Below are 26,604 nucleotides of genomic sequence, written 5' to 3' on the forward strand. Positions count from 1 at the left end.
TTAATATTTTCATGAAGGACAGGTTGCCAGGAATCTTTATTTTTATCTGGTGGTGAATAAAGGAAACAAAAAACTGGGGTCATGTTTGCAGTCTGATGTGACTGTAAAAGTGTTTGTGGTTGCCTTTGATATAGCGAACAGAAAAGTGAACACTAAAGTGCTAATCTTTAAAACAGTTAAATTATGTAACATGAATACTGATATAGATATCAACAGCCAATTAAAAGCATAACATAACATGTGAACCATAAAGTGGTAAAGTCCACTTGTGGAAACTAGTAGCAGTCTGTTCAGACATTACTGATCTTTAATTTAATTTTTTTTTATGAACTTCATTTTGTTTCATCTACATAATGAGGTCTCACACCCAAATAAAGCTGTATAATTATGTATCTGGTATCTTAAATGTTCATGTATTATTTAACAGGATAATTAACTGATCATTTGAATTTAAGTATCAAACCCACCCACCCCCTCCACTCCCATTTTTTAAATTTGCATGCTGTAGTACCAGCTTCCTTCTCACTCCCTCCTTCCCCATAGGCACATGATCATTAGTGAGGCTTGCATGTTTTCCTTTCAAATGGGTGATCGCCTGTTTTTGAGAACAGCAGTATAAGGTCAATGCCCTGCTCCTCACATACTCTTTCAAAACATGACCTATACCCCCATGACACTCTGAATTATCCTGGTGCTGAACAAACTTCAGAATGCTAAATATAACAAGTAAAATGAGCGAGACTGAATTCAGTCGTGGTGGTTGTCTTGCAAGTCGGTTAAGGGTTGGTGGCATTTTGCAAGAATCTACAAGGGGTGCTGTAGCAATTTTGGCTAGCAACTGTTAGACATTCTTTCTTGCTGTTAGCATGTGCAAGGACGTAAGCCAACAACCACTGGGTCAGATCGTTGAGACCCAGTCACTATGATAATCAAGGTAATACTGACCACATCTTTAAAGAAAATTGGGCAAACCCATCTTGCTGCTTACTAAATCCTGACAGTGGAATCTTTCCATTGGTTTTGGTATGTTGCATTGTTTTATATTCTAAATGAGGATCAGCTGTGAACCTTTGAAACAGATGCATCCCTAGTTAAATAGGGTATTGTATTCTATAAGACAAGCAGAGCTTGTCTCAGCTCTATCCTAATAGAACGAACATATACATTTATAAAACCAAAATGACTCAGTCTCCTGGGTCTGACATAAATGTGGTAACTGAAGAGTTAAGATTCTATGCTTATGGGCTCCTGAGGGCCACACCAGAAAAGCTTTGGCCCTATCATCAGGAGATTGTGAGTTTGAATCCTGACAATGCCACAGCTGGCAGGTATCTAGGAGGAAGTAGCTGTCTTGTGTCTTGGTTGGCAGCTGTCATGTGACAGGGGAGAGCTAACTAGTGAGGGGGAGCTGGGAAATGACAATCGGGAGAGAATGGGTGTAAAAAGAAAAAGATTCAGTGCTTCTAACCTTAAGGTTGTGTGCTGAAATCCCAGATTTGCCAGTGAACCAGTGTGGAATTTTTTATTTTTTTTTCAGTAGCCTCAAGTTGGGGCATGTGAAAAATGAAATGGTTTCTTAAAAACATGGTGAAAGATCAGACAGAAGGATGTGGTGTACAGGAATGGGAAGTACGCTAAAGGTGGATCAGCAGAACTGTCAACCAATCAACATCAGATGTGTGAGACCTAATTGTGTCCTCCATCTGTGGTGAAACACATACAAGTGTTTTACTGGAATTCAAGAAACATCAGACTGAAGCACTGAACCCAAGGCATTTGTGTTTGATTACACAGGAGAACAGCAGGGACATTTTCATGCTTTTTCATCCCTTGCCCATTCCTTACATGTGACGTGACAGAAGACAATATTTTGGGATCAGATGGTGAAAAACCTCTCAAACTGACGAGTTCTCGTTCAAGCAAAGAGAGCCCAACCTCGAATGATGAACGGAATGATGAACGAACGTGAATGTTAAAAGCAGAAGTGAGATTTGATAAAAAAAAAAAAAAAATTACAACATGGAAGTACTCGATTTAAGGCATTGGTAATTTTTTTTTTAAGAGGAACGGGCATCAGATAAACTGCAGTTGTAAAAATGAGAGTATTGGGAATGCCTGCACTTTCTTGCCTGCTTGTCCTCATTCACATTCAGTGAGCAAATGCCAAGGCTCTTGCTAAGCTGGTGGCCATTTTGTGTTACTGCACTGTCAATCTGCTTGTATGAAATGGTCGAACGTAGGAGGGGCTTTTAAAGGAACCTCGTCCTAAATGTGCCACATTGTTTGCTTCTGCATTCTGCACAAACTAATGCTGCTTTTGTTAAGTTCATGGATGCTTCACAGGTTGAAGTGTGTTGCTTTGTTTTGCTCTCTTTATAAATAATTTGTATTAAAAAAACCCCCAAAAAACAAGACATTTAACTGGCTGGCAGACAGTGCTTGACAGTTTGTTTAATTCACTTAATCTATTCTATATTTGGTTCAGGTTATCAAATTTTTACATTTTTAATTACACAGCATCTAATTACAGACTACCTGTCAAAGTATGTACACTCATTTATTTTATTTATTGTATTTAATTTATTGAGAAGATTCTTTTAAAAAAATGCCTTTCCTTAGCTCTTCAATATAGTGTTTATTCAGTTCAGTGATTTTGGAATAGGAGGATATCGAGGAAAGGGCATTTGTTGGGGGAGGGTTTTGTGTTTTTAGCAGAACAAGTCTCAGCTGGTTCAAACTGGTTTCTGCTGCATGCCTCTGATTGGCCAGTGTTGTTGATATCTTCCTAACCCCACTGTTTGCTAAAGTAATCCTATACGAATATGAAGTATATCCAAGTATGTTTTACTTTTGCACAGCTTGGTATTTTGAGCTTACTGCCTCACTAAGGTCTAGTGCTGTATGAGAGTGCTATAGTACCTGACTGTGCACTCTATCATAGAAGACTTGTGGACATTTGTGCACTCAGCATGGGGTGCACATTTATTTTTCATGTATTTTTACAGACTTGTTTTGTGACGTCTGCTATAGATTGCCTGCAGAATTTTGAGTATGTCTCACTCCCAATGTTTGGTATATATCGTTCTGTGTGTGCGTCAGGGAAGGAGCAGGGTAACCATGATGTAGAAAATTAATAACATGCTAACAGTCTTTTCAAACAGGAGACTTGATGTACTGGTGAATCGGTTTTTCCTCATAGTCAAGAACAGGCTACACTGAATACATGTGTTAATATTATATTTTAATATGAGTAAGAAAAGGGTATTCAGGCACCCCCCAGTACTGGTAACATTTGGTATAGCCCTGTACCCTGTATAGCCTTCTCACTTTCCCTTCTTCAACCACTTTTTCATCTCTCCAAACATACCCATGGCTAATTTAGTGCCATTGAAATCCATTCTTACAATTTTATTGCTAACCATTGTATAGCATTCGTTGTTACTAATTCTGCATAAAAAAAATATTCAGGACTATACAAGATGCGCACATTTAACTCTGTTTGTGGAAAAGAATATATAAAAAATGTATCAAGAATCGGATCAGGTTTTGTTCTGTTGCATTGAACACATAACACATAAGCATGCACACATGTTAAGTTTTGTTGGGAAGCCCTGCTCTATAATTTGGGTGACTCAGCAGATTACAAACAGTCTCTCAGAATTGAACAGATTAAACAATAACTTGCCCAGGATGTAGAATGATTTATTTATTTGTGGATGCCTTTTAATTTGGTAAAGGCATACGTCGACACTTGTGAGTTTACAACTAATCATTTCATGCGTCTTGTATCTCGATTGCATCCTAAAAAGATTTCATCCTGTGTATGACCCACATGCATTTTCACCTGTAGTCAAATGCATCTCTGATCGGCCATACCGAAATCTTATAGCTATATTGCATGTTCATATACAAATCAGCTCATTACATACCAACACCAGCTTCTAGTGTTCTTTGTTTTTGTTTTATAAATAAAATGGTCACTGCCTCATAAATTGTGCAGTTTTCAAAAATCTAACTAACATTTTAAAAGTGCCAACACTTACGGAGAATATCTGATGCCTGTCAGGACGGGGATTTTACATGTGGCTTAGAGAGACAGATGCTTTGACATTTGTATAACATGTGGCTAAAATGCATCTCAGACCTCCGGATTTTAAATCTGTTGCATGTGTGTCTTGGGTGCATTTACACATAAATTTTTATGAGCATAGTCCATATCCCTGATATTCAAGACGCATGAAATGACTAAGTGAAAACCTGTCATATAAGCAATGGTATAAAGCTGATTCCTCTTGAGATCAAGAGTCACAAAACTTGGGCAGACTTTGAATCTTAATGGAATTTGACAGCCTACCATATTTCATATTTCATGGTAATATGAAATAAAATAATCTGATCCCCCCCCTGCCAAGTTATGATCAATAGTCCAGAATGAGGAAATTTGTGGTTACTATATTGCTAAATTTGTTTAAATGTTTGTAAGGGTCTGCTTCCTCCTGCTATTTTGAGGGACAAAAGCTTTCTTGGCGATGGAGACTGACTATTGCAGAGAGACAAATGTCCCTACTTGGCACCTGAAGGTGCTGAATTTAGCTTATTGTGGAAAGTGTAATAGAGGATTTAAATATAACCCATGAACTGAGCCATGCTTATGTGATCCTGATATCACCATGTTTTGAAAGAGTTATGAAATGAATTTCCATTGTTGAATCACAAGACAGATCATAGTTTCTCTTTGAATTCCTGTACTTGTATGCTGAATATAACAGTGTGAACACATGCTGGTTTTACACAAGACAGAGAAAAGACAAACTTCGTTTTCTTGGTTTCTTAGATCTACAACCTGCCAGCTCTCGAGGACATGTGGTACTCACACCAAGTGAGGTTTCTCATTATTCCTTCTACTTTTAAAAAAAATCTGTTAAACAACACTGAGGTCTCTGTCTTCTATTAGAAGAATTCGGTAAAAAGTGAATAGTCAAGTTTGCTTACCAGTCACGATAATCAACATTTTTTCTTTACTGAGTATGTGAAAGTGGTAAGTAGTGTTAGGATTTTCTACATGCTTTATGGTAATAAAGCTCACAGGCTTATGATTTAGAGGACTTGATTTTGTAATTTAAGCATATACAGTCTTCAAGTTATTAAACAGATGGCTTTGTCTTGCTCCCTCTTGTGTTGAGTCACAGTTGCACATCCTGTCACCCCTCTACTTTGTGAAAATGGTATGGCCTGGGACTAGCAGTAATTTTCCATCCTGTTTGCTCAGTGCTGCAGTGGGGGAGGGGATAGTGTTTGTCTTTTTCATGGATTTTGTTCTTTTTTCTAATTTAAATTAGAAGTATTTCTTTCGGGTGTTCACATCTTGCCCCAAACATTTAAATGGCCTTTTAAAATGTATCTATTTTTATTTATTTATTTTTATTTCTGAGGTATCAAAGATTTACCATGTGAAGACAATTCTTGCATACAGAACAACTGTCCAGATTATGACACTGTTGTTGTTTATCTGGTCATTGTGATTGTGAGTAGTGTTCCTACACTGTGCTCTGGTGTTGCTGGGAAGATCACAAAGACTCTGCTCCACCCCTCTGCGCACGTGGTACAGTCCCAGCTGAACTTCTCTCCCTCACTCTGTCTCGCCTATATATAGGGTGAGCAAGAGGAAGGCTAGTCGCACTCGCATTCTTGTTCATGGCCTACGTCTGAAGCTCACAGGTTTACATAACATTTTTTTTCATATTTCTTGTCATACAGGATCTCTCTTGTTCGCTTTTATGTCACTACTATAATTTAGTGAAAATATCTTTTTCAGCAGTGTTTAGTATATTTTCTGTAGTTTTCTATTCTGCGTGTCTTGTGTTCGATGCCGCGAAGAAGTTAGCATGAAAGCAGTGTAGCAAACTTGGTACGGTTTGGATTGTCGTCTTGGTTTCTTTAAAAAAAAAAATTTCTCTTGCATTTCTTTTCGGGCTGTCATGCTTTCTTAATGTGAGGCAGATTTCAGTCTCTTGTGTTCAGTATTATATGTGCATTTTAACACTTCTGTTCATGAAAATGGTATGCGCTGTGGGTACGTTGGTGCTGGCGTTGGACAGTGGCTTACTGGTAAAGTTGAGTGTTCCTTGGAAACGTTCTGTTTTTTTTTTTGTTTGTTTTTTTTTTTTAGAATTCAGACTTGTATTGTGAGCCGTAATTTTATGAATTAGCCTGTTTGGTTTACGGATGTGTTTGTTTACGTCGCAAAATGTTCATTTCGAATGTATTACGCTTCTGAAGTGGCAACTTCATTTACCTCAGATTAGGGCAGTGCGGTTGTTAGCAACAACAGGCACTGGTGTTGCTGCACAACACCCTAAAGCACATGGTAGTGTCCTAGCTGTGCACCCCTCCCCCTCCTCTTTCTCTGACTCTGTCTTGCTCTTTTGCTCCTTCGTTCCTGTCTACATGGTGTTTGCTCTTTGGACCGAGAGGCTTTGCTCCCTTCCTTGCTCACATTCTTTCTCTCGGCAACTAATGTGCGAAAAGCTACCAACTCTTTCGACAGTCCTTCAGCAATTTTGTACTCGGCCTGTACTTGCATTATTATTACTTTGTCGCATATATATATATTTTTTTTTCTTTGCACAAACTTTATGAATGATTATTATTATTATGATGTGTGTATAATTTTTAAGTTTTTGTGACAGGTTTCCACAGTGGCTGTTAAAATAAGTCATTAGCTGTGTGTGATTCACACCTACGAAATCATGAAACTTGCTGTTGAAGCAATAACAAAAGAAAGATTTAAATGTACCTATAGAAAAATATGTTCCAGAAATGAGGCACCAGTAAAACAACCAATTAAGATTTACTGAAGCTCAGATCTAGTTCTAGACTGTTCAGGAGTCTTTAAGCTATTCAAGTAAATTAGAAAAGAAAACTGCATTCTTACTCTCTGCATTCTTTTCAACAATTTTGTTTAACGGGCATAATATTATGCATAAATTGGGTGTGTCAGTAACCTAGTCTGTAATATCAACCAATTAGACAGGATAAACTACAGGTAAATCTCACCCGGCTAAACTGGTTGCCTTCCTCCTCAATATGTTATTGAGGAACATTAACCCTTAAGACTGCAGTTTAGTGGTTTGTACCACTTATGCTGACTGTGGTGTGTGTAACAACTGAGATTTTTGGTTAAAAATGGAAAGGTCAGCCACACATTTGGGTGCCACAGACATACACTGGCCCACCCATGGGTACACCAATATATGGAAGTCTGGAGGAGTATTTTCTCTTCAGTGTCTATGGGAAGCTATCTCTGGGGTGCTTGTCACCACAGAAATCTGGTGATGAACACATTGTTGCTTTCATCTGGAGTCACTTTTGACTTTGGTCATTCACCATCTCTGCCTTGATTTGATTGACTTGTTTGGCTGGGAAACATGAAGACGAGGCTCAAAGAGTGATTGGGGTTGGAACACCTCTGGCTTTTGCTGGGGTGAACTTGCACCACTTATTGCTTATGGAAGAAATACTTTATTTTCCAAAGGAAAACCTGAGAAGTCTTGAGAAATATTGAGTTCCCAGTAGATGCTACATCACATTAAGCTGGAATCAGTATGACTAGTAAAATCTTTTATTGAGAACGCCATTACCAAACTGGAGAATATGCACACCAGTGGTGGCTACATGTCTGAACCATGGGTTTGCAGCCTTCAAAGAACTTCCAAGTGCAGATGTGATCATGGTACACGCCTGTAGCCAAAACAAAATGTGCTGATGTCGGTAAGCTTGAGCATGGCTGCAGCTATGAGGTCTCTGAAGTTGACTCACAAGCGCTCTGAAGTTGACAGAGTTCATTCAAGACCTGCTTCAAACAGCCACAGTAACTATATCAACTACACTCATAGTTGATGATTACACTAAATGATCAGCTTACTTGGTGGTTTCCTCAAAAAGCCACCAATTGTTTGCCAGCAGTAGCATGATACATGCTAACAAAGGCAAAGTAGTTTTTAAGACATATTAAATATTCTTCCTTTCTTGGTCTTGAGATGAAACTAATGCATGTTTCCGCACATCTGGGTCACATGCTTTATGCTGATTCGTAGATCTGATTCATAGATCATAAATCTGTGGTTTGTGCAGAAGGCAACACTGTAGGGGAAGGGTCAATTCCTTGTTTCATGGGAGGAAAAAAGAAGACACGTATTTAAGATAATTTAGACCTCTTCTCAAGCTGTGGTTTCACCATATGGAATTTTAATCATTTCGTTGAGAGTCCTGGGATTAAAAGACAAACTCTTGTGCTTCATTTTAAGTTGTCTTCATTATTGCTTCCCCTTTCCCATCTCCCTTTTTGCTCACACACCTTTGGTATCTGGTAAAAACTTTGGGAAGAAAAGGGTCTCACATTTCTTGTTCTCTACCACTTTACCAGTCATGATTATTTTCATAACATGGATTTCTTTGTTTCTCTTATTTGCGATCTTACTGCAGTGTCTTAATTGAATGACTGCCTGGGATCAGGAGCAGATTTTGGTTACTTCACAAGTTACATTACAATATCTGCGTTGTCAGTCAGCATAACGCTGTCAATGGATCAAAATCAAAATATCAAATCAAAGTTTCAAGCCAGTATTGACTGAGACTATGCTCCATATCAAACTGATACAGCCCCAAGTTTGATCTGTACAATTTAAGTAATGGCACAAAAAAACTTTTCAAATTTTACTTTAACATCTTGAAAAGCAATATCAGCAATTACTTTAGCTAGTCAAAGCTACAGAGCTTAACGATTGTCTGTAAATAAGCATTGAGATTTATTGTTTGTAATATTAAAATGCTTAAATGAGGCAAATATTGAACACTTTCCTTTTATTTATTTATTTAAACAAAAGGGCCTTTTTGAATAAACTAATTGAAATTTCTTCTACTTTCTTCTACTTCATGTGGATGTCTATAAATCTAGAAGTAAGAAGTCTATGGAGGTGCAGAAATTCACTGACTGAGAAGGAGATTTCTCCTGATTAAACTAAACATATTTTGTCATGCATGAGTGACATTGTTTCCTGTAGTTTTGCCTGAAAATTAGATACGTGGTTTTGAATTACAGAAGGTTTCTCTCATGGCTTCAGTAAATGCTGCATTGACAATTAAAATCACCTTTTTTTTTTTTTTTTTTTTTTTTAAATCCAGCTGTATGTTTTTACAGCACTAAACTTAGTTTTATGCCTTTAACATGGTGCTTACATTGTTTTGCTATTTATTCAGTTGGCAGATGATTCAAAGTCACTTTCAAGTGAGACAGAATCTAGTTCAAGTACAGATCAGAGGGCCAAGGATCCAACTTTTTGGCAATCCCAGAATTTAAAATAACAAACTTCAGGCCACTAACACAGCAAGAAAGTTGTATCATTAAGGTGGATTAGTTTTATGAACCAAGCCACAATTTGAGAATAAAATTCATTTTATTTTTACAATATATGGGAGATGGTGTTTTCTGGTTCTTCAGGGCCTTACTCAGGAGATTGGTGAATTGGATTAAATTAGTGAAATCCAGTATTTGGGCATGAGTACCTGCATTCCTGAATGTAACATTTTACAGACTGCATCAGAAGAACAGAAAAGTGTAAAAGGCGTTTTGCAGACTGTTTGGACATCATGGTCATGCTCTTCATGGTTTCATATTAGTTGCCTTTTCTATAGAGCATGTACTAATGAGACGCACATATGCCATAAAGAGGTTATCTTGCAATACTGGAATTACGAACCTCCCTTGCCACTTTCCCTTGGTATTTTCATTAGCATAAGCCAGACACTTGGCCAAGAAAATGCCAAAATGGGTATCATTAATGTCTGTCTGCATTATGTCATAACCACAGACATGAGTGAAATTAGCTAGTTTAAGGATTTAGTAATTATAACCAACACTCGATGAAACTTTACATTTTATGCTGGGGGGAGGGGGGATACAGGAAAATCACATGAATATTCCACGTGTCCTGGAAACTTCAGTGGGAAATCTGAGTGTTACAGATTGCAGATATAGATACAGCCACATGGAATCACTGGCTATGTGGACAAGTCTGGAGTGAGCGAAGAACACACACACTGAAGCCCTACATCTAAACCACAGGATTACTTGTGTTGACAATCCTGCAGGCTCTGACGAATTTAGGCTAAAGTTATGAGATCTGCTTCAGAAAAGCACTTGGAAAAAATAGCAGGAAGTGTATCTCGTACTCGCAGTTCATGGTATGCCACACTTATTTCAGTAATGTGTAAACCTAGGCAAAAAATGAGTATTTCAAAGTACCAAAGTTGTTTTCTTGGAGGTCTTCAAATGGTTGGATTGTATAGGACAAATTTTGTCATGCTCCCTCTAATGTCAGGACAGAGCTGTGCAGCTCCACAGCCGTGTAGCTCCAAAGCCGTGTCCTTGGTAAAAGTGGTACGATCCGTGTGTAGCTGTAATTTTCCACTCTCTTTGTGCAGCAGTGGAGGAGGGGATTTATTTCAATCTTTCACCATGTGAAGATTGACTATAGCTAGAGACTTTTTAATGTATGTAATATTTTACAATTGTGCACATCATATGAAGCTTGTACTGGACCAGTGGAAGCACTTTTCCAGTTTTCTGGTGCCAGCAGATCCAGTGCTTTGTGCGTTTTGCATAACTATGGAGTGAGAATTAAAGTCCTGATTTCTACCATGAAACCACCATAATTATGATTAGCTTGTTTTGTCTAGTCACTCGTATGGCCTCTGAATTTTAGCATGCCTGTCAGCATTTGGCTCTCTTTCATCTGTCAGACTTCACCTATGGCACCACAGGAGAAGCTTGTAGCAGTGATTTTGCACTGCTTCTTCTGTAAAGTCACTAGATCTGGGGTTGTATACATATAAAAATTTGTCGTTTTTGCCCAAATGGTTTAAAAGTGCCTTTAAGATGGTAATCGCATGTTTACCAGGCAGTATTGATTTGCTGTACCATAACAAACTTGGCACAGCTAGTTAGTAGCAAAGTTCTGCTCTCTGATTTTTGTGATTTAATTATCAATTGCAGACTGCACGCTTATAGTATAAGACATCATTGGAAGAACTATAATATAAGCTATATTTCTGTCCTGCTCCCTCTTGTGTGGAGACAGAGCTGCACAGCTAAACTCCCCTCTTTTTGATAATGGTACGATCTGTCCCTAGCTGTAATTTTCCACTCTCTTTGTGCAGAAGTGGGGGAGGGGATTGATTTCAAGGTTTTACCATGCGATTTTTGACTATTTTGCTTAATGATCTTTTACACAGCTCTATACCAAGATGTACTTTTTCTTTTGTTCTCCTGAATATATATCTTAACTAATTTTTTATATGTATAGGACCTAGTCTAATTTGTGTGTTGGAATGTTTTAACTGGTTCACAGTGTTGTAGCTTACGCTGTGATATTCCTACAACATGTTGTGGTGTTAATGGTAACACCTGAACACAATGTGCTACATCCAGGAGCATGTGGTGTTGGTTGCTTGGCTAGTCCTTCTGCCCCTCTGGTTCTCGTGTGTGTGTGTGTGTGTGTGTGTGTGTGTGTGTGTGTGTGTGTGTTTTTTTTTTTTATGAGCTCTTTAGGGCTGATACGTTAACTCACTCGTATTGCTTGCGTTGCAGCTGATTGGGGCAAGCTACTGAGTGAGAATTAACAGGCGTATTTTTGTTACTTTTCTTGACTGAATATTTTGCGTAAGTGGAAAATAAATTTAAATATATTGCATTTTAGCATAATTGCTGTGATTGTGACAGTTTTTTAGAGATCTGGACATTGTGCTACTAGCACGGAAGTGGCATGATTTAACGTTAGCTTGTTTAGGCTGGTCAACTATATGGGACATTGGGGTGTATCAAACATTTCCATTGTTAAGGGCGGGGGGGACCTTGATATTGCAATGATTTGTTTAGCTTTTTATCTGAGATCACCAAGTCTGGGGTTATTTGTTCTACATACTTTTTCATCCAGATTTGTTGAGGGTATTCTCAGTATGGTGTTCGCATGTTAACGAGAGTCCTAATATGCTGTACCTTCAGTGTTGCCAACCCTTTTTCAGGGAAAATTAGCTAATGCATGCTCAGAAGATTGCTTGAAGTCACCGAATGACACTGTGAATTAATTTGCATATTCATTGACGTATCATGATCATTTCTCTATAAAAACATGTTAAATGAAAAAGGCAGACTTTCTGGAGACTTGAATTAGAGTATTATCAGAATATAAAATGGCAGATTGAGCTTTTTTTTTTTTTTTTTAAAAAATTTAATCTGTTGTCTCAACTTCTATGTTGGTGTGATGTGAGCTGGAAAGCTCAATTTGGATGATTAACAAATTAGTTATTGCAGACGATAAATTTATAATCTGGAAGGAAGTTGTCATGCTCCCTCTTGTGTTGGTACAGAGCAGCTCAGCAGAACACCCCTTTGCATCGTGAAAATGGTACAGTCTGTGCCTGGCTGTAATTTTCCACTCTGTACAGACGTGGGGGAGGGGATGGAGTTCTGCTTTTCACCATCTTGTCATGGATTAATGATTACAATTTCTGTTTAGACATATTTTTGTTATGCATTCTTGAAAGTTTGTCTGAGAGTTCATTGAGTTTTAGCATGTTTTATCTGGTACCATGTGTTTGCACTGTAATTGCAATGTCACTACATGGTGTGGTGTTAATGGTCACACCTGAACACAGTCTGCTCCACCCAGTGACATGGTGTTTGTTTCGTTCCCATCCCCCACTGGGTCTCTCACTTGTCTGTATATATTGGGAGCTCTTCAGTTGTGACTTTTGCTCACTACGCTGTGCGCAGCTGGTGAGTGATGATTAACAAATGTTTCTCAGATTTGTTTTCTTGCTTCTCCTGTTTGAAATTTTGAGTGTGAACTCGCCTTATCTGCTTGTTTTGGCTGGTCAGTCACTGTTACTTCCAGAAAAAAGTGGCAGTCATCCACATGAGGAGAGTCTTGATGTGATGTGCCATAACACCACACACATGGGATAAGCAGGCAGCTACACAGTTGCAAAGACATGTTCTTTTGAGTTTTCTGAGTTACTCACTTAACTACAAACTAGGGGCCATTCCTGTCCAAGCTCCCTCTTGTGTTGAGGCAGAGCAGAACACCCCTCTCTATTGTGAAAGTGGTATGATCCATGCCTAGCTGTAATTTTCCACTCTCTTTGTGGAACAGTGGGGGAGGGGATCCATTTCAACCTTTCACTATGTGGTCTTTAAACTGGTTTTTTTTTTTTTTTGTTGCATGATAATTTACACAGATCTTAAGACTTGTTTGCCTAGTACTTTTGAATGTATGGTCTTGTTTCTGTAAAACACTGACTTTTTTTGTGGTGAATTTTCCCTGCAGTGGTTGTATTTGTGTTGTATTTGTGCTGTAAGTGTTGGTGTTCCCTCAACACTGTGTTCAAGTCTAAACATTAACACCACACTATGTGCTCCACCCAGTAACGTGGTGTTTGCTTGTTTAGACCCGCCCCACCCCAGATTTGTGTGTGTGTGTGTGTGTGTGTGCGTGCGTGCGTGCGCGTGTGTGTGTGTGTGTGTGTGTGTGAGAGAGAGAGAGTTCCTCAGGTCTGAGAGATCCTATCCCATTACCTTGTGTATTACTTCTTTCTGATTGTTTGTTGCCTTTTTGACTGATTTCTGGCCTGTTTTAGGGTTTTGTTGGTAGTTGTCATACACTTTTTATTATAATTTTGGATTAGACATGTCGCTCTGCTAGGACAAAAGCATCACCATTTCTGCGAGATCCCAACATCTGATAAACTTGTTCTCTGTGTCGTGCAACCCAAATTGTTTAACGGTGGCTCATGATGGTGTTTGCACTTTCCCCAGTGAGTCTTGATGTGCTGTATCATGATAAACTCAGAACACACACAGCGTATTTACGTTGTTTGTCATTATTTGGGGGCATTTTTGTGATTAATCTCTTAATTAGAAACTACGAGCCTGTAGTCTTGATTTTTGTCATGCTCCCTCTTGTGTTGAGGTGGAGTTGACGCAGTCGAACACCCCTCTTTGTGAAAGTGGTACAATCCATGTGTAGCTGTAATTTTCCACTGTCTGAGTAGCAGTGGGGGAGGGGGTCCATTTCACCGTGACAGTTCTGAGTAACATTTCATTGTATACGAAATAGTAGAACATACCTTTTTTAACTTATGGTCTGAAGCGTGTTTATTCATAGAAGTCTTAATTTTCACACACAGTATTCTTTATCTAGTGCAGTCATGCATGTTGTGTTGTAACTGTGATATTTCTGCAAGTGGTGTTAATGGTGACTCTTGAACACATTCTGCTCCACCCAGAAACATAGTGTTGGTTGCTTGTTTAGTTCCCCTCCCTCAGTGGTTCTCGTGTGTGTGTGTGTGTGTGTGAGAGCTATTCAGGTCTGACAGAAGTTAGCTTGCTACCTCATTGCACGCAGTATTTATACAGCTGATCGTAGCTACAAAGTGAGAATTAACAAAGGTTATTTTTGATTATTTCCTAACAAGTTTCTACATGGCTTCTACTTTTGGTGTCTTCATTAAATTGCTGTAGAAAAATATTTGTGTGCGCTTTGTGTGGCGATTGCTTTGATAGGGGTGCATGTATCACATCTGTATTTCCATAATCTCCTTTATGATTTATGGTGATGTTTTTGGGCACCTCGCACTGCTAGTATATAAACATGGATTTCGCATGAGGGCTTGTAAACATCAAACACAGTTAACCCTGAGATGTTAACATCTGCTTTCTCTGTAAGATCACTAGATTATGGATTTAAAGAGGGGGGAAAAATTGTACTTTGTTCCTTTCGTCCCAGATTGTTTAATAACCCAAACCCCTTATCATCAGTGAGTTCTGATGTGCTGTACCACATGAAACTGCACACATACACACACACGTATGTCTGCAGCTACATAGTAGCTAAATTGTGCTTTTGGTGTTTTGTGATTAGCCTCGTTACCTCATGTGTTGAGGCAGAACACCCTCTCCTTTGTGAAAACGGTACGATCCATGGCCAGCTGTAATTTTCCACTCTGTTTGCGCAGTAGTGGGGGAGGGGATCAATTTCAGCCTTTAGCTAAGTGATCTTTGACTATGTTTTTTTGTGGTATGATATTTTACAGATCCTTTACACTGAGACTTATTTGCTGAGTACTTTTCAATGTATGGTTTAGTGCCTTTTTTTTTTTTTTTTTTTTTTTTTTTTTTTGTGTGTGTATGGTATTGTCTTGGTCCACTTGGTCCAGTGTGTTGTATTCACGCTATAACCATGTTGATGTTTCTAAATGGTGTGGTGTTTGCCAGTGTGTGTCATGCAGGAGCATGTGGTGTTAGTTGCTTTAGTTCTCCTGCACCTCTGGTTCCCTTTTGTGTCCGAGAGAAATTGGCTCACTATCTTGTGCACGTTACTTGCAACTGATTATGGCTACCTATTGAGCGGGGGAAAAAATGAACAAATTGTTCAGGTGTTGAATGGTCATACTTATTATTTTACAGTCTGGTTTTAAATCACAATTTCCGTTTTTTTTGTTGGTTAAAAACAGCAGGCTTATAGCCTGTAAAGAATTACAGGAAGACCTTTGTCTGTTCTCCCTCTTGTTACGAGTTTGAGTTGTTTCACATCATCCCTCTTAATTGGCAGAGTGGTACAGTCTGCGTGTAGCTGGAACATTCTGCAGCTGATGTGTGTCCGCACCATGTAGCAGTGGGGGAGGGGGTATAGCTTTGTAAGCTTCCTAATTGTTGTTTTTATGCTACAAATATGGTTTAAAATGTTTGTCATTATTTAAAAGAATATCCTCTAGAATCAAAAAGTGAATTTTGAAGGCCGTAGTCACCTAGAAAGTTGCCATTTGAATTTTTATATTTCTGGTTTTTAAAGTTTGTGACCTTGGCAACACCTTGATTTTACCTGAAGGGAAAACTACAAGTTCGAGAGTCCAAGCTAGCAGGGCAACTAACAAACACCCCGCCCTACACCACCTTCTGCTTTCCTTAACTGCATATCCTGCTCTGAGGCAGAGATACTAACAGTGAATCTTTCAATGCTTCATAGCTAGTCATGGTCCACTCTTGTGTTGTGACTGATTTCATCTTTTGATGGCTGTTGTGCACTTGACTACATTAAAAAACCTCTTTCTTGATGAAAATTTTTCTAGCTCATGTAAGTTGTAAGTTGCGGGTTTTATCTGATGTGACTGCTAGCATGAAAGTATTTGTGTCACCAGTGTCAGAGAATCACAAGATTAACGTGAGTTAATTGTTCATGTATTATGCCAGTGCTGAATTTGGTCAAAAGTACATGTCTGTCATACAGATGCACACAGATTCTACAGTGTTACAAGCTTGGGTGTGGTATGGCACTGAACAAGACGCTTAAGGCTTAGTTTATGCATGAATAAGAGGAGCGATTTCTGTGCATTGGATCGATTTGCTCCTTAGTGGTTTTTGGGTTTCTAGCCAGGGAAAACACATGCTTGTAAACATTGGTTTTAGTCTATTTTTCCCTCAAATGAGCTCATTTGGTAGATATACAGGCTAGGTCAAGTTATCAGGTTATGATGAAGAATACTGAATAACATTTGTTAGTGGAAAAGGAAGCTGAAAAATATGTTCCTCTGAACTGGAGCCTTGAACTAAATAGAATTTCCTTTTCTTTCCTTTTTTCTTTAAGTATTTGTAATTAGCAATAAGGGCCAGCAGGTCATTTTGACTGTCCAGGGAATTGTGTATTCTGAGTATCATGGTATAACAATCAGGCAGTGACAAGATGAACAATATTCCCCTTACAAAAAAAAAAAAAAAAAAAATGGTTTAAAGAAGGGGGGAAAAAAGGTGTGGAGAGCCAAGCCCCGGTGGCCATCTTGAGTCTCTAGGAGGAGAGCTACACTCGGTTCCCGCTATGCTCTGTAGGAGGGGAGTGCAAACATTAAGCACCATGAACAACATTGTAATGGGGACCATGCTACCAGCTAGCAGTCTCCCCCCCAGACAAATGCTGGAGCTCAGATCGAGGAAATACAGGGTGGAAGGAAGAATCTAGTACACTTATTTTTAATTCCTGTTTTGTCACAAGCCATGTTTCCCCTTTGGTGCTTTCCGTGTGTCAGAATAAATGGGAGAATTAGAGAATATGTGGGTCTGCTTTTTTGATTTTTAAAAATGCGAAGTTCAGTGTTGGTGTTTAGGAAAATGCTTGTGTTTATTTGGTATTCAAAATTTGTGCACATTAAATTACCAAGCACCCTTGAGTGTGGTAACTGATCTTCTTCGGGTTGCAATGTTCCGTGTCGTTCAGATGTCTCTCTATGCAAATGTACATTTTTGCTTACATAACTAATAGCCTAGATCATGACAATTGGTTAAGACTGTGCATCCTAGAAATCTGTACATTTTTAATTTTTTTAAAAAGCTCGTCTGTCTCAACATTCAGCTTCAACGCGGTATATGTAGAAATACATTTTCAGACCTGTTGTCATGGTCACTAGTTATTCCATCATGTAGGTGGAATATGAACAGTTTGACAGGAAGCAAGAGGCGCTGTGCACGTGGCTCAGAAGGAGACGTTGCTATATTTAGGGTGCAGACCATGCGCAATAGCAGAACTGCAGCAGTGCAGCAGCAATGCAACGGCTAGTTCAACCATGCAGACAATGAAGAACCGTTTGAGAATATAATGGGCTCGTAGGGTTCTAGTGATTTTCAGCTGCTTATGCGCGTTAAGAACAAATGAGAGTAAGCAGCACTGAAAGGATTTAAAACTGGCAATATAGAAACAGGGCTGGTCTTTTCCAAAAAAAAAAAAAAAAAAAAAAAATGGCCGTGTCCAGAATTACAAGGTTATTTTAATATACTGAATCCCTATTAGTGCACAACAAAAGACAAAAAAAAGAGATCAGACTGGAACAGAGATGCAAATCTCAAATCCTCAAAGAGGATTTTGGATATCAGTTTTGGTCACCATGTAATAAGTTTATACAAATCTGAATGTTAATTGTCCATTGGGTCACATAATTTCTGCATAGTGCCATCATGACTTTATGCTATATGACTGGGGTAAAAATGTGAGCAGTACCGAGTCTAAGCTTAAATGGAGCAAAGAAATTCTGTACTTTGTTTGATGGGGTAAAATGTTTGTTTTAATACTGGTTAGCAGTAGGGTCATTCTATGTTCAAAAACAGTTGCTACAGTACTTATGGTGGCTAAGGTTAGGGATGCATTATTGCTGAGTCTGAGCTCCATAAGTGAAACTGGTCTCAGATCAGAAGTGCTGGGGGACAAGAAACATGCGTGAGCAGTAGCCTGCCCTGGTACCTGATTAATAAATGTCTAGTGTAATATTGTTGTATTATTGTACATTACAATAAGGTCAACGTTGTTAACTTTTTTTTTTTTTTTTTTCATCTTTATCCTCAGGTTCCTGTAAAATCTTGTGGGCAAATCCCTCCATGAACAGGGAGGTACAGAGGAACACAGCGATCAGGTGAGAGAGGCTCTGTTTTGTGAGCTTTATGCTGCTTGGTTAGGTTTAATTTAATGTGAAGAAATTTAGTTTCTACACTTTCTTCGAACATAATGCGAAAGACACATGCACTCCTGTGTCAGTTTACTCTGTGGTTTTGGATCACCTTGTGCTATGCTAGTGGGACAGACAAATTTAAACACGATCTTGAACACGAGCTCAGACTCAAACTTGAAACTTGATAAAAGATCAGAGCATTACCTAATCAGCCACTGTTGTCGCTAGCAGACTCTGTATCCTGTTGTCCTCATTGGTTGTGTCTCTGACCAGTGAGGTTGAAGGGGAGGAGATACAGTGCTGGGTTTTCACCCCTCCCGTTTTTTCCCTAACAGAAGCATTTTGCTCTGCCTCAGTAGAGGAAGTGTACTAGTTATTCTAATTTGATAGAGGAAGTGGATTAGTTTTCATTTAGGACTTGGCTAAATCTAACTGCTGTCTTCAGACTAGTTCGATCTCTGAGGAGATTTGCTGAAGATGGCAGTGTAAGCAGACTTGTTTAGATGTAGAAGTCTGTGTAGGGTTTTGCTTGTTTTTCTTTTTTTTTCTTCTGGGGTTGAACTGCATTTTAAGGACTTAACTGTGTCCTTGAGTGGAGAACTGCTAATTAGTGACACTGGGACAAAGGCAGCTATAGATTTATTGTGTTAAAGGACATACGTGGTATCTAGACTAAAGCAGAGTGTCATGTAGGGTGCAGAGTGCCACCTAGTGTTGTTAAAGATAATTGTCTCGGACCAATAAAGAAGACGCAGCTGTTTAGGTCTTGACTTGGAATATTTAAAGTGTTTCTCTGTTTAATGAAGTTAAGCAATTGACTTGAACTAATTGGCTAACTGTCTCTTTAGTTTAACCAGGTGAAAAAATGGAAGTTGCCGTTCCAGAAGAGCCTCAGAAGAAGATTTTCCGCGCTCGAAAAACCATGAAGATGAGCGACCGTCAGCAGCTGGAGGTGCTGCACAACACCTTGGTGACTACAAACCCCAACTCATCTTCCTCACGGCCCCAGACACCGCTGGTAAACGGAACGCATGCGGAGGATGGACAGAAGGGGAAAGAGAAGGACAAGGAGTCTGGGACAAAGTCTCCTGCCTCGCCCTTGTCACGTTCTTCCCCTGTACCATCGCGCACGGTCTTGCTCTCACGATCGCCCTCTCCGGCTGTCAGCGAAAATCGAAACCCCTCACCTTCTCCGTCTCTGAAGAAAGGCTCAGAGAAGGGTAAAGGTGAAGAGAAAAAAGGAGAGAAAGACAGGAAGGATGATAAGAAGGCTGAAGAAGTTAAAGCTGACAAGATAGAAGTGAGTCATGCCCAGGACCTTAAAAACTCCATGAAAACAAAGTTTTTCAGAAGAAAATAGCTTTTTGTCAGTCATGACATAACTTTTTAAACTGTTTAGGATTCTGCTAATGTAAATACATTAACAGAATTTTTAAAAGCAAATCTCTGACAGAATCCTGCAACTCAAGACTCCTCCCAGTACTCTTACAGAGAACAGAATTATTCTGATAGTTTAGTCACCCCCTCTTTCTCACCTTCTTTTATTCCAGACTACCAAATCTGCACGCACCGGGTCTCCATCAGTGTCTGACAAGAAGGCAGAGCAGAAAAAGACTTCCACAGACCAAGTGTTGAACGGCGAGCTGCCCATGGATACAGACAGCACTTCCCTTGACAACGGTTTAGCGGAGGAGAAAAGCAGTAAGAGCATCTCCTCCTCGTCTCCTTCCGGTTCTCCGGCCGCCAGCCTGGAGTGTGATCCGGAAGTGAAAGAGGGCTTTCTCTGCCTCAGTGAGGAAGATGAGGGTCAGGGAGTTCAAGATGAGGCGAAAGACAGAAACGAGGAGAAGATGGATGTGGATCCTGAGAAAGAGGAGAAGAAAGAGGGAGAGAAAGGGTGTAATGTGGCAGATGGCACAGGTAATTAGTGCCTATTCGTGATGCCAATAAAGAAGTAATCATTTTTAGATTGAGTACCTGCAGGTGGTACTCAGATAATGAAATCGATGTTGAGCTGCAGATAGTTCAGCTTGCAAGGCTAAATGATGTGCAGAGTTGTATTTTTCGCAATCGTATGCAGCAGTTCTTAGGCAAGAGGAGGTGCTTTTGCATGTGCAACCTGTTTTGTCAATGTAGCAGCACTTTTCTTTGATTAAGTGGGTGATGGAATATCATTTCTGGTCATTTAATAGCTCAGGATGTGTGAAACCAAATGCTGCAAAGGCTGAAACTTGCATGTAGGTTGCTCTGATGCAAGATACTCTTTTGCAGAAGTTGGAGGTGTTTATTTCACACCTGCGTCAACTGGTGGTTGCTGTGACTTAAGATTTAGGATTGAGTTTAAAGCTCCGTACTGGCCAGGCTTAAAGTTGGTGGCAGAACACTGTTTAGAGGATTAGATGAAGCAGCTGTCAATAAAACCTCTGCTAAGTGGAGAAGCACAGGTTGCACTAGGCTCTGTAAATGTGGAGTTAAACTTCCATCCAGTCAGGACGAGGAGTCGTCTCTACTTGCCTGTCGATCATGTTGCCCGTTGATTCAGATATTGTGACTTTGAGGGAGCATTGAAGCGAGAGTGGCTATCTTTGACATATGAGTTTCAAGAAGTTCAAAATCACTAACTAGACCTTTGTGTACCACTGGGATGTCCTACTGAGGCGGGGCTCTGAGCAGGGGAAATGGCACAAGCAATGATGGAAAAATCATCCATGGCACTTGACTGGCTAATCTAGATTCTAACTCGATTGGACTGAAATGTTTGTATCAGGCACCATTCAGGGCAGAGATTCATTGTAATTTCTGGGAAAAGACAACAGAGAAGATGTTGTAGTATGATGATGAACATTTATGCTCTTTGATTTTGCTTGTGTGGAGGACAGGGTGAAAAAAGTCCCTTGATGTTTTAGCTACAGGTAGAAGTTGTGCCAAAACTACTGCTGTCAAAGCCAACCAGCTGTGCTTATATACATATACACTACATGCTTATTTGAAATACAGCATCAATACAGTTTAATGCACTGCTCTGTTCTCTCTTAAACAGGCACCAGCACTCCTTCTGGTAAAAAGAGATCCTTGTCACCAGTAGAGGGGAAAGATGGATGGAAAGATGGAGAGATTAAAGAGGAGAGAGATGGAAAGAGAGCAAGGGTGGAGGGAGTGCAGTTGGAAGCTCAACTGGAGCTAAAGATCACGGCCAACGCAGGGAGCCGTCTGAAACTGGAAAAGGTTTGTTTGTTTGGTTTCTTAAATATATGTTTTTTGCTTTGTTACATCCATCACATGTAGATTTGAAGGCTTCATGAGACAGCATGAAAGTGTGCTCCTTTTTGTTTGTTGTTGAAGTCAGCCATTTGTTTATAGTCAAAGTATTGACCGTTTTCTCTTTCTCTCAGGTGGTGCAGCAGTTGGTGGAGGAGCGCTTGCGTGTGCTGCAGCTGACTGTGTTCGACCGCAGTCTACAAGAGCTGAAGGACAGAATGGAGAAGATTGATGCTGCCACCAAACAACAGAAAACTGTCCAACACACCCTACAGGTGAGCCCTAATCTAGGACCAGGCTGTATGTTCTCATTAATGTGACACTTGCCATAAAGTTCCAAAAGTATTTCAGATTCCCTTTCTAAAGTAGTGGATTTGGCTATTTAACACAGCAGGGACAGTATCTAGCTGAGCAGCCCTGCTACATCTGGGGGGATGGAGCTCCTTTCTGGAATGGGGAAAAAAATGTAACTAGACATTAGCTTACATCCCAAATCGGCAAATTCGTTTTTATAAGGATTTCTAAGGTTACTGCATATTTATAAATCTGTTTTTGCAAATTAATATACTGTGCTCTTCTTGCGTACAATTTGATAATTTAAGCAGACATCTTGTAGAGGATTTCAGTGTAAATGAGTAAATCTACGTTTCAACTTGCATTTAAAGTACATATTAAGAAACTAAGTGAACTTGAATTTGTTTATTGTAGATAGATGTTTCTTCTTATAATAGTAGAAATAGAGTGAACACTTTTTTATTTGTTCCACATTATGAGGCTACTATTTATGGCAGTGTAGAATATTAAAAGGTTTTCTGTAGGGTAGTGACTTGCATTTTTATCACAGGTCTACCCAAAAGCTTTGTCACATTATTGTAGGTCTAAAATTAACATCATTCACCTTTTGAAGCAAGGAATGAGGGGACCAAGGCAATTGGAAGCTGATCCTTTTTTTTTTTTTTTGGAAGATCCATTTGTATGTGAGGGTGACACCATGTGTTCAAGACAGGAATTAAATTAAATAAAATTTTAACAGTTGCACAACTTTTAATTTTAATTTAGTTTACAAATGGCCTTGTAATTTGGATGCCCCAGCTTTACAGACTTATGTAAGTAAAGTCCTTGAGAATCACTGCAGTAAAAGGTTAATAATGTAGAAGGTGAGTGTGTGTGTGACCATGGAGAACCTTATGTTAAATATAAAATTTTTTTTTAAATAACATGAGTGATTATAAAGGAGATTGAAACACCCTAGTCTTGTCAGTAACAAACACTTTCTTGGTTACAGAGTAAGATTGCACGACTTACCAAGAAGTTTGGAGCTGCTAACCAGGCATCTGAGAATTCCAAAAAAGCTCAAGAGGTGAGCAGAAAGATTACATCCAAATCAGTTAATCACTACTATCCTACATTCTTCATTATCTGAAAACTGCAAGAACAGTTAGAAACTAACTAAATGACCAGCTTGCTTTGGAAAGTAAGTATTTGTTCTTTCTTTCTCTAATAGGCTGCTGCTGCTAAGCCTACTCCTACACCCACTACAACCCCAACAACTCAACGGTGAGTGTTTCATTTAAGGTTTTGCTAATTAATGGCAGCTAACAGGTGTCTGTGAGAAGTGCTACTTCCTGTTGTCTTCAGGCTTGTCTCAGCCTGAGCAGTAGAGTGCTTTGACTTTGACTTTGTGATCTACGAAACTGAAAATGGTGTTTGGTGTCAGCGGGAAACTTAAGACTGGTGCAAAGCGGAAGGAGCCCTTCAAATGCAGCCTCTGTAGCCTCTATAAAAATTGTGCTAACAAAGCGCATTGTTTAAAGACCCCGTTACCAGCTCAGGACACAAGTGCTGCTGGCAGTGACGTATCAATCAACCAGTTACACTTCTGTGCACAGATGTTTGCCAAGGGAATAAACATCAGATGTTGCAGGTGGACCTTCAAGATTTAATTTCATGCAGCATAAACAGCTGTCTGTGAAGAGCACTGTGTCAGAAATTACATGGGTTTACTTTAAAACCCAAGTTAACCTTTTTGTTACTAAAATGACAGCATGTTTCTTGGTTACAATGAATCAGGTATCTTCAGAGAATAGGATGTGAGAATTCAGATGTTTACCATCTTATTGTTTACCATCTTATAGCCCTGTTGAGCTAATGGAGTAAAATTGTGGTGATTTTTCAAACAGAAGGCATCTGCCTTCTGTCGTCATATAAGCAAATCAGGTACGAATTCTGAAAGGATTAGGAGTTTTTGCTTTGGAGGACGAGCATACAGCTTCTTGGAAAAAAAACAAAGGTCTGTTTGTAATGTACAGAATGTGCACACATCTGACAAAAGACCTGAAAAAGAAAATCGTAACACCTTTCTGACTAATCATACTTGGTGGAACTTGGCATCACAGTGAATCGCTGCTTTAGGAACTACAGCCTGCATCACCTGAGAGAGAGTCATGGATGAATTTGACACCTTTCAAAGAAATCATCCACTGGATTGAGGAGGCATGGAGGCTAGTCAAGGCTGATGCCATAGTGGGTGATTTCCAGAAACCTGATTCATTTGAACATGATGGAATTAATGGCCTCAATGATGGCTAACGCCTTCCAATGTGTCTTCCACAAGTTAGTCAGACTTTTCTAACAGTGACACATGGGTTTAGTGAAATGTAAATTTTGTGTATACAGGTTAAGCCTTCTTGTGAACTGTTGAACATTTTAATATTTGATTAATGATTTTTTTTTATTCAGCTTGTTACATGTTCAGCACTGTATGCTTATGTATCACACTTTGTAACATAGTGGGCTTTATTGAAAGAGCCTTGTTAAATTTTTACATTTTTCTTGAGCAAGTGATTTCAGTAAATATGTAATGGCTGGTGCATAGGTTTGCTCATCTAAAACAAACAAAAACTCTACACTGTCCAATTTAAGAGTTTGAGGTATAAACACAGTGCAATCTAACTTGAATTGCATATATTTGTTTTATTACAGCACTATAAGGACCACGCTGGACCCAAAGCCGTCCAATCCTTCTGCAGCATCATCCAGTTCTACTGGTGAGTATATTTAACCCAAAGAAAACTGTCATGTCTCAAAGCTAACTGCTAAAGTCTTGGATTGTTGTTAAAGCTAGGTTTCATTTATCAAACAATACTTAAATCCTTTCTCATTTCCTTCAGCTACCCCAACTCAGCCCAAACCTCACTCCACTCCAAGTACACCGACGTCCTCGGCACTGGCCGCCCCTGCACCCATCCTTCAGCTCATAACCACGACGACAAACTCCACACCGTCCTCCTCCAGCTCCTCTCTGAGTGGCCAGGCCCAGGCAGGCACTCTACTGCTGCAGCCCCGTCCAAACACGGGTGCCATGACGACTAGCACGGCCACAACAGCTGGCCAACCGATGTCCATCCAGCCTTTGCTGATCCAGCTACCACTGGCTATGGCTAATGGCCAGGGTGGGGCCATAGCTGGGGGAGTTGGCCTGATTCCCGTGTCCTCCTTGGCCACGGTTAACAGCCTTAGCAAGGCCAAGACCACAACAGCAACCACTTTTATCTTGCAGAAGACAGCGGGAAGCGTTGCGACCTCATCTTCGTCTGCTCCCTCTTCCTTGGCCTCATCCGTGTCTTCGGCAGTGGCACAGATGCCACCAAGTAGACCAGTGTACCAGGGTGGCACGGGCACAGCGAGTTCACCAAATGCTGGCATCTCTGTGACAACGGCCCGTGCCCCAACACAGTGTGCCGCCGTAGTCGGAATGGCCACTGCTTCATCGTCCCCGGCGGCCACAGGCCCTGCTGCAACAGGCTCGGCAGCGGCCGCAGCTGGTCCACCATCAGCTTCTGAAATGGCATCCAAAACAGGTGTGTGCACTTTTACAGATCAGCTCTATTTTTTTATATCCTTCACTAGATACAGTACCATCTATCAATTCCACTATCTCTCTCCCTCTCTCTCTCTAATATATATAATGTGTGTGTGTGTGTGTGTATACGCACCGATCAGCCATAAAATTAAAACCACTGACGGTGAATAACATTTGATTATCTCGTTACAATGGCATCTGTCAAGGGATGGGATATATTAGGCAGCAAGTGAACAGTCGGTTCTCGAAGTTGATGTGTTGGAAGCAGAAAAAATGGGCAAACATAAGGATCTGAGTGACTTTGACAAGGGCCAAATTGTGATGGCTAGACGACTGGGTCAGAGCATCTCCAAAACGGCAGGTCTTGTGGGGTGTTCCCGGTATACAGTGGATAGTACCTACCAAAAGTGGTTCAAGGAAGGCCAACTGGTGAATCAGCGACAGGGTCATGGGTGCCCAAGACTGACTGATACTTGTGGGAAGAGCGATGCTAGCCCGTCTGGTCCGATCCCACAAAAGAGCTACTGAAGCACAAATTGTTGAGAGAGGTAATGTTGGCTATGATATAAAGGTGTCAGAACACAGTGCAATGCAGATTGCTACTTATAGGGCTGCATAGCCGCAGACCGGTCAGAGTGCCCATGCTGACCCCCATCCACCGTCGAAAGCACCTACAATGGGCATATGAGCATCAGAACTGGACCATGGAGCAATGGAAGAAGGTGGCCTAGTCTGATGAATCACGTGGATGGCTGGGTGTGTCTGCGGCACTTACCTGGGGAAGAGATGGCACCAGGATGCACTATGGGAAGAAGGCAAGCCAGCGGAGGCAGTGTGATGCTCTGGACAATGTTCTGCTGGGAAACCTTGGATCCTGGCATTCTTGTGGATGTTACTTTGTTACATACCACCTACCTAAACGGACCAAGTTGCAGACG

At 40.1% G+C, this 26,604-nt stretch overlaps 1 protein-coding gene across 10 annotated transcripts in view; it reads left to right on the forward strand.

Annotated features, from left to right (window-relative positions):
- The window catches only part of atf7ip (activating transcription factor 7 interacting protein), a 45,214-nt gene that overhangs the window by 16,013 nt on the left and 2,597 nt on the right, over nt 1-26,604 (forward strand). For 5 of the 10 annotated variants that reach the window (XM_026931816.3, XM_026931812.3, XM_034300178.2 and 2 more), the window contains 9 exons: nt 18,444-18,510; nt 19,395-19,846; nt 20,097-20,466; nt 21,587-21,771; nt 21,939-22,079; nt 23,090-23,164; nt 23,309-23,361; nt 24,787-24,851; nt 24,975-25,664. In XM_026931816.3, the coding sequence (XP_026787617.1) occupies nt 19,412-19,846; nt 20,097-20,466; nt 21,587-21,771; nt 21,939-22,079; nt 23,090-23,164; nt 23,309-23,361; nt 24,787-24,851; nt 24,975-25,664 (2,014 nt within the window). In that variant the 5' untranslated portion in view covers nt 18,444-18,510; nt 19,395-19,411. The other 5 variants (XM_026931814.3, XM_034300177.2, XM_026931817.3 and 2 more) reach the window with 5 other exon arrangements.

Source organism: Pangasianodon hypophthalmus, chromosome 26, assembly GCF_027358585.1.
Source record: "Pangasianodon hypophthalmus isolate fPanHyp1 chromosome 26, fPanHyp1.pri, whole genome shotgun sequence".
Taxonomy (NCBI): Eukaryota; Metazoa; Chordata; class Actinopteri; order Siluriformes; family Pangasiidae; genus Pangasianodon; species Pangasianodon hypophthalmus.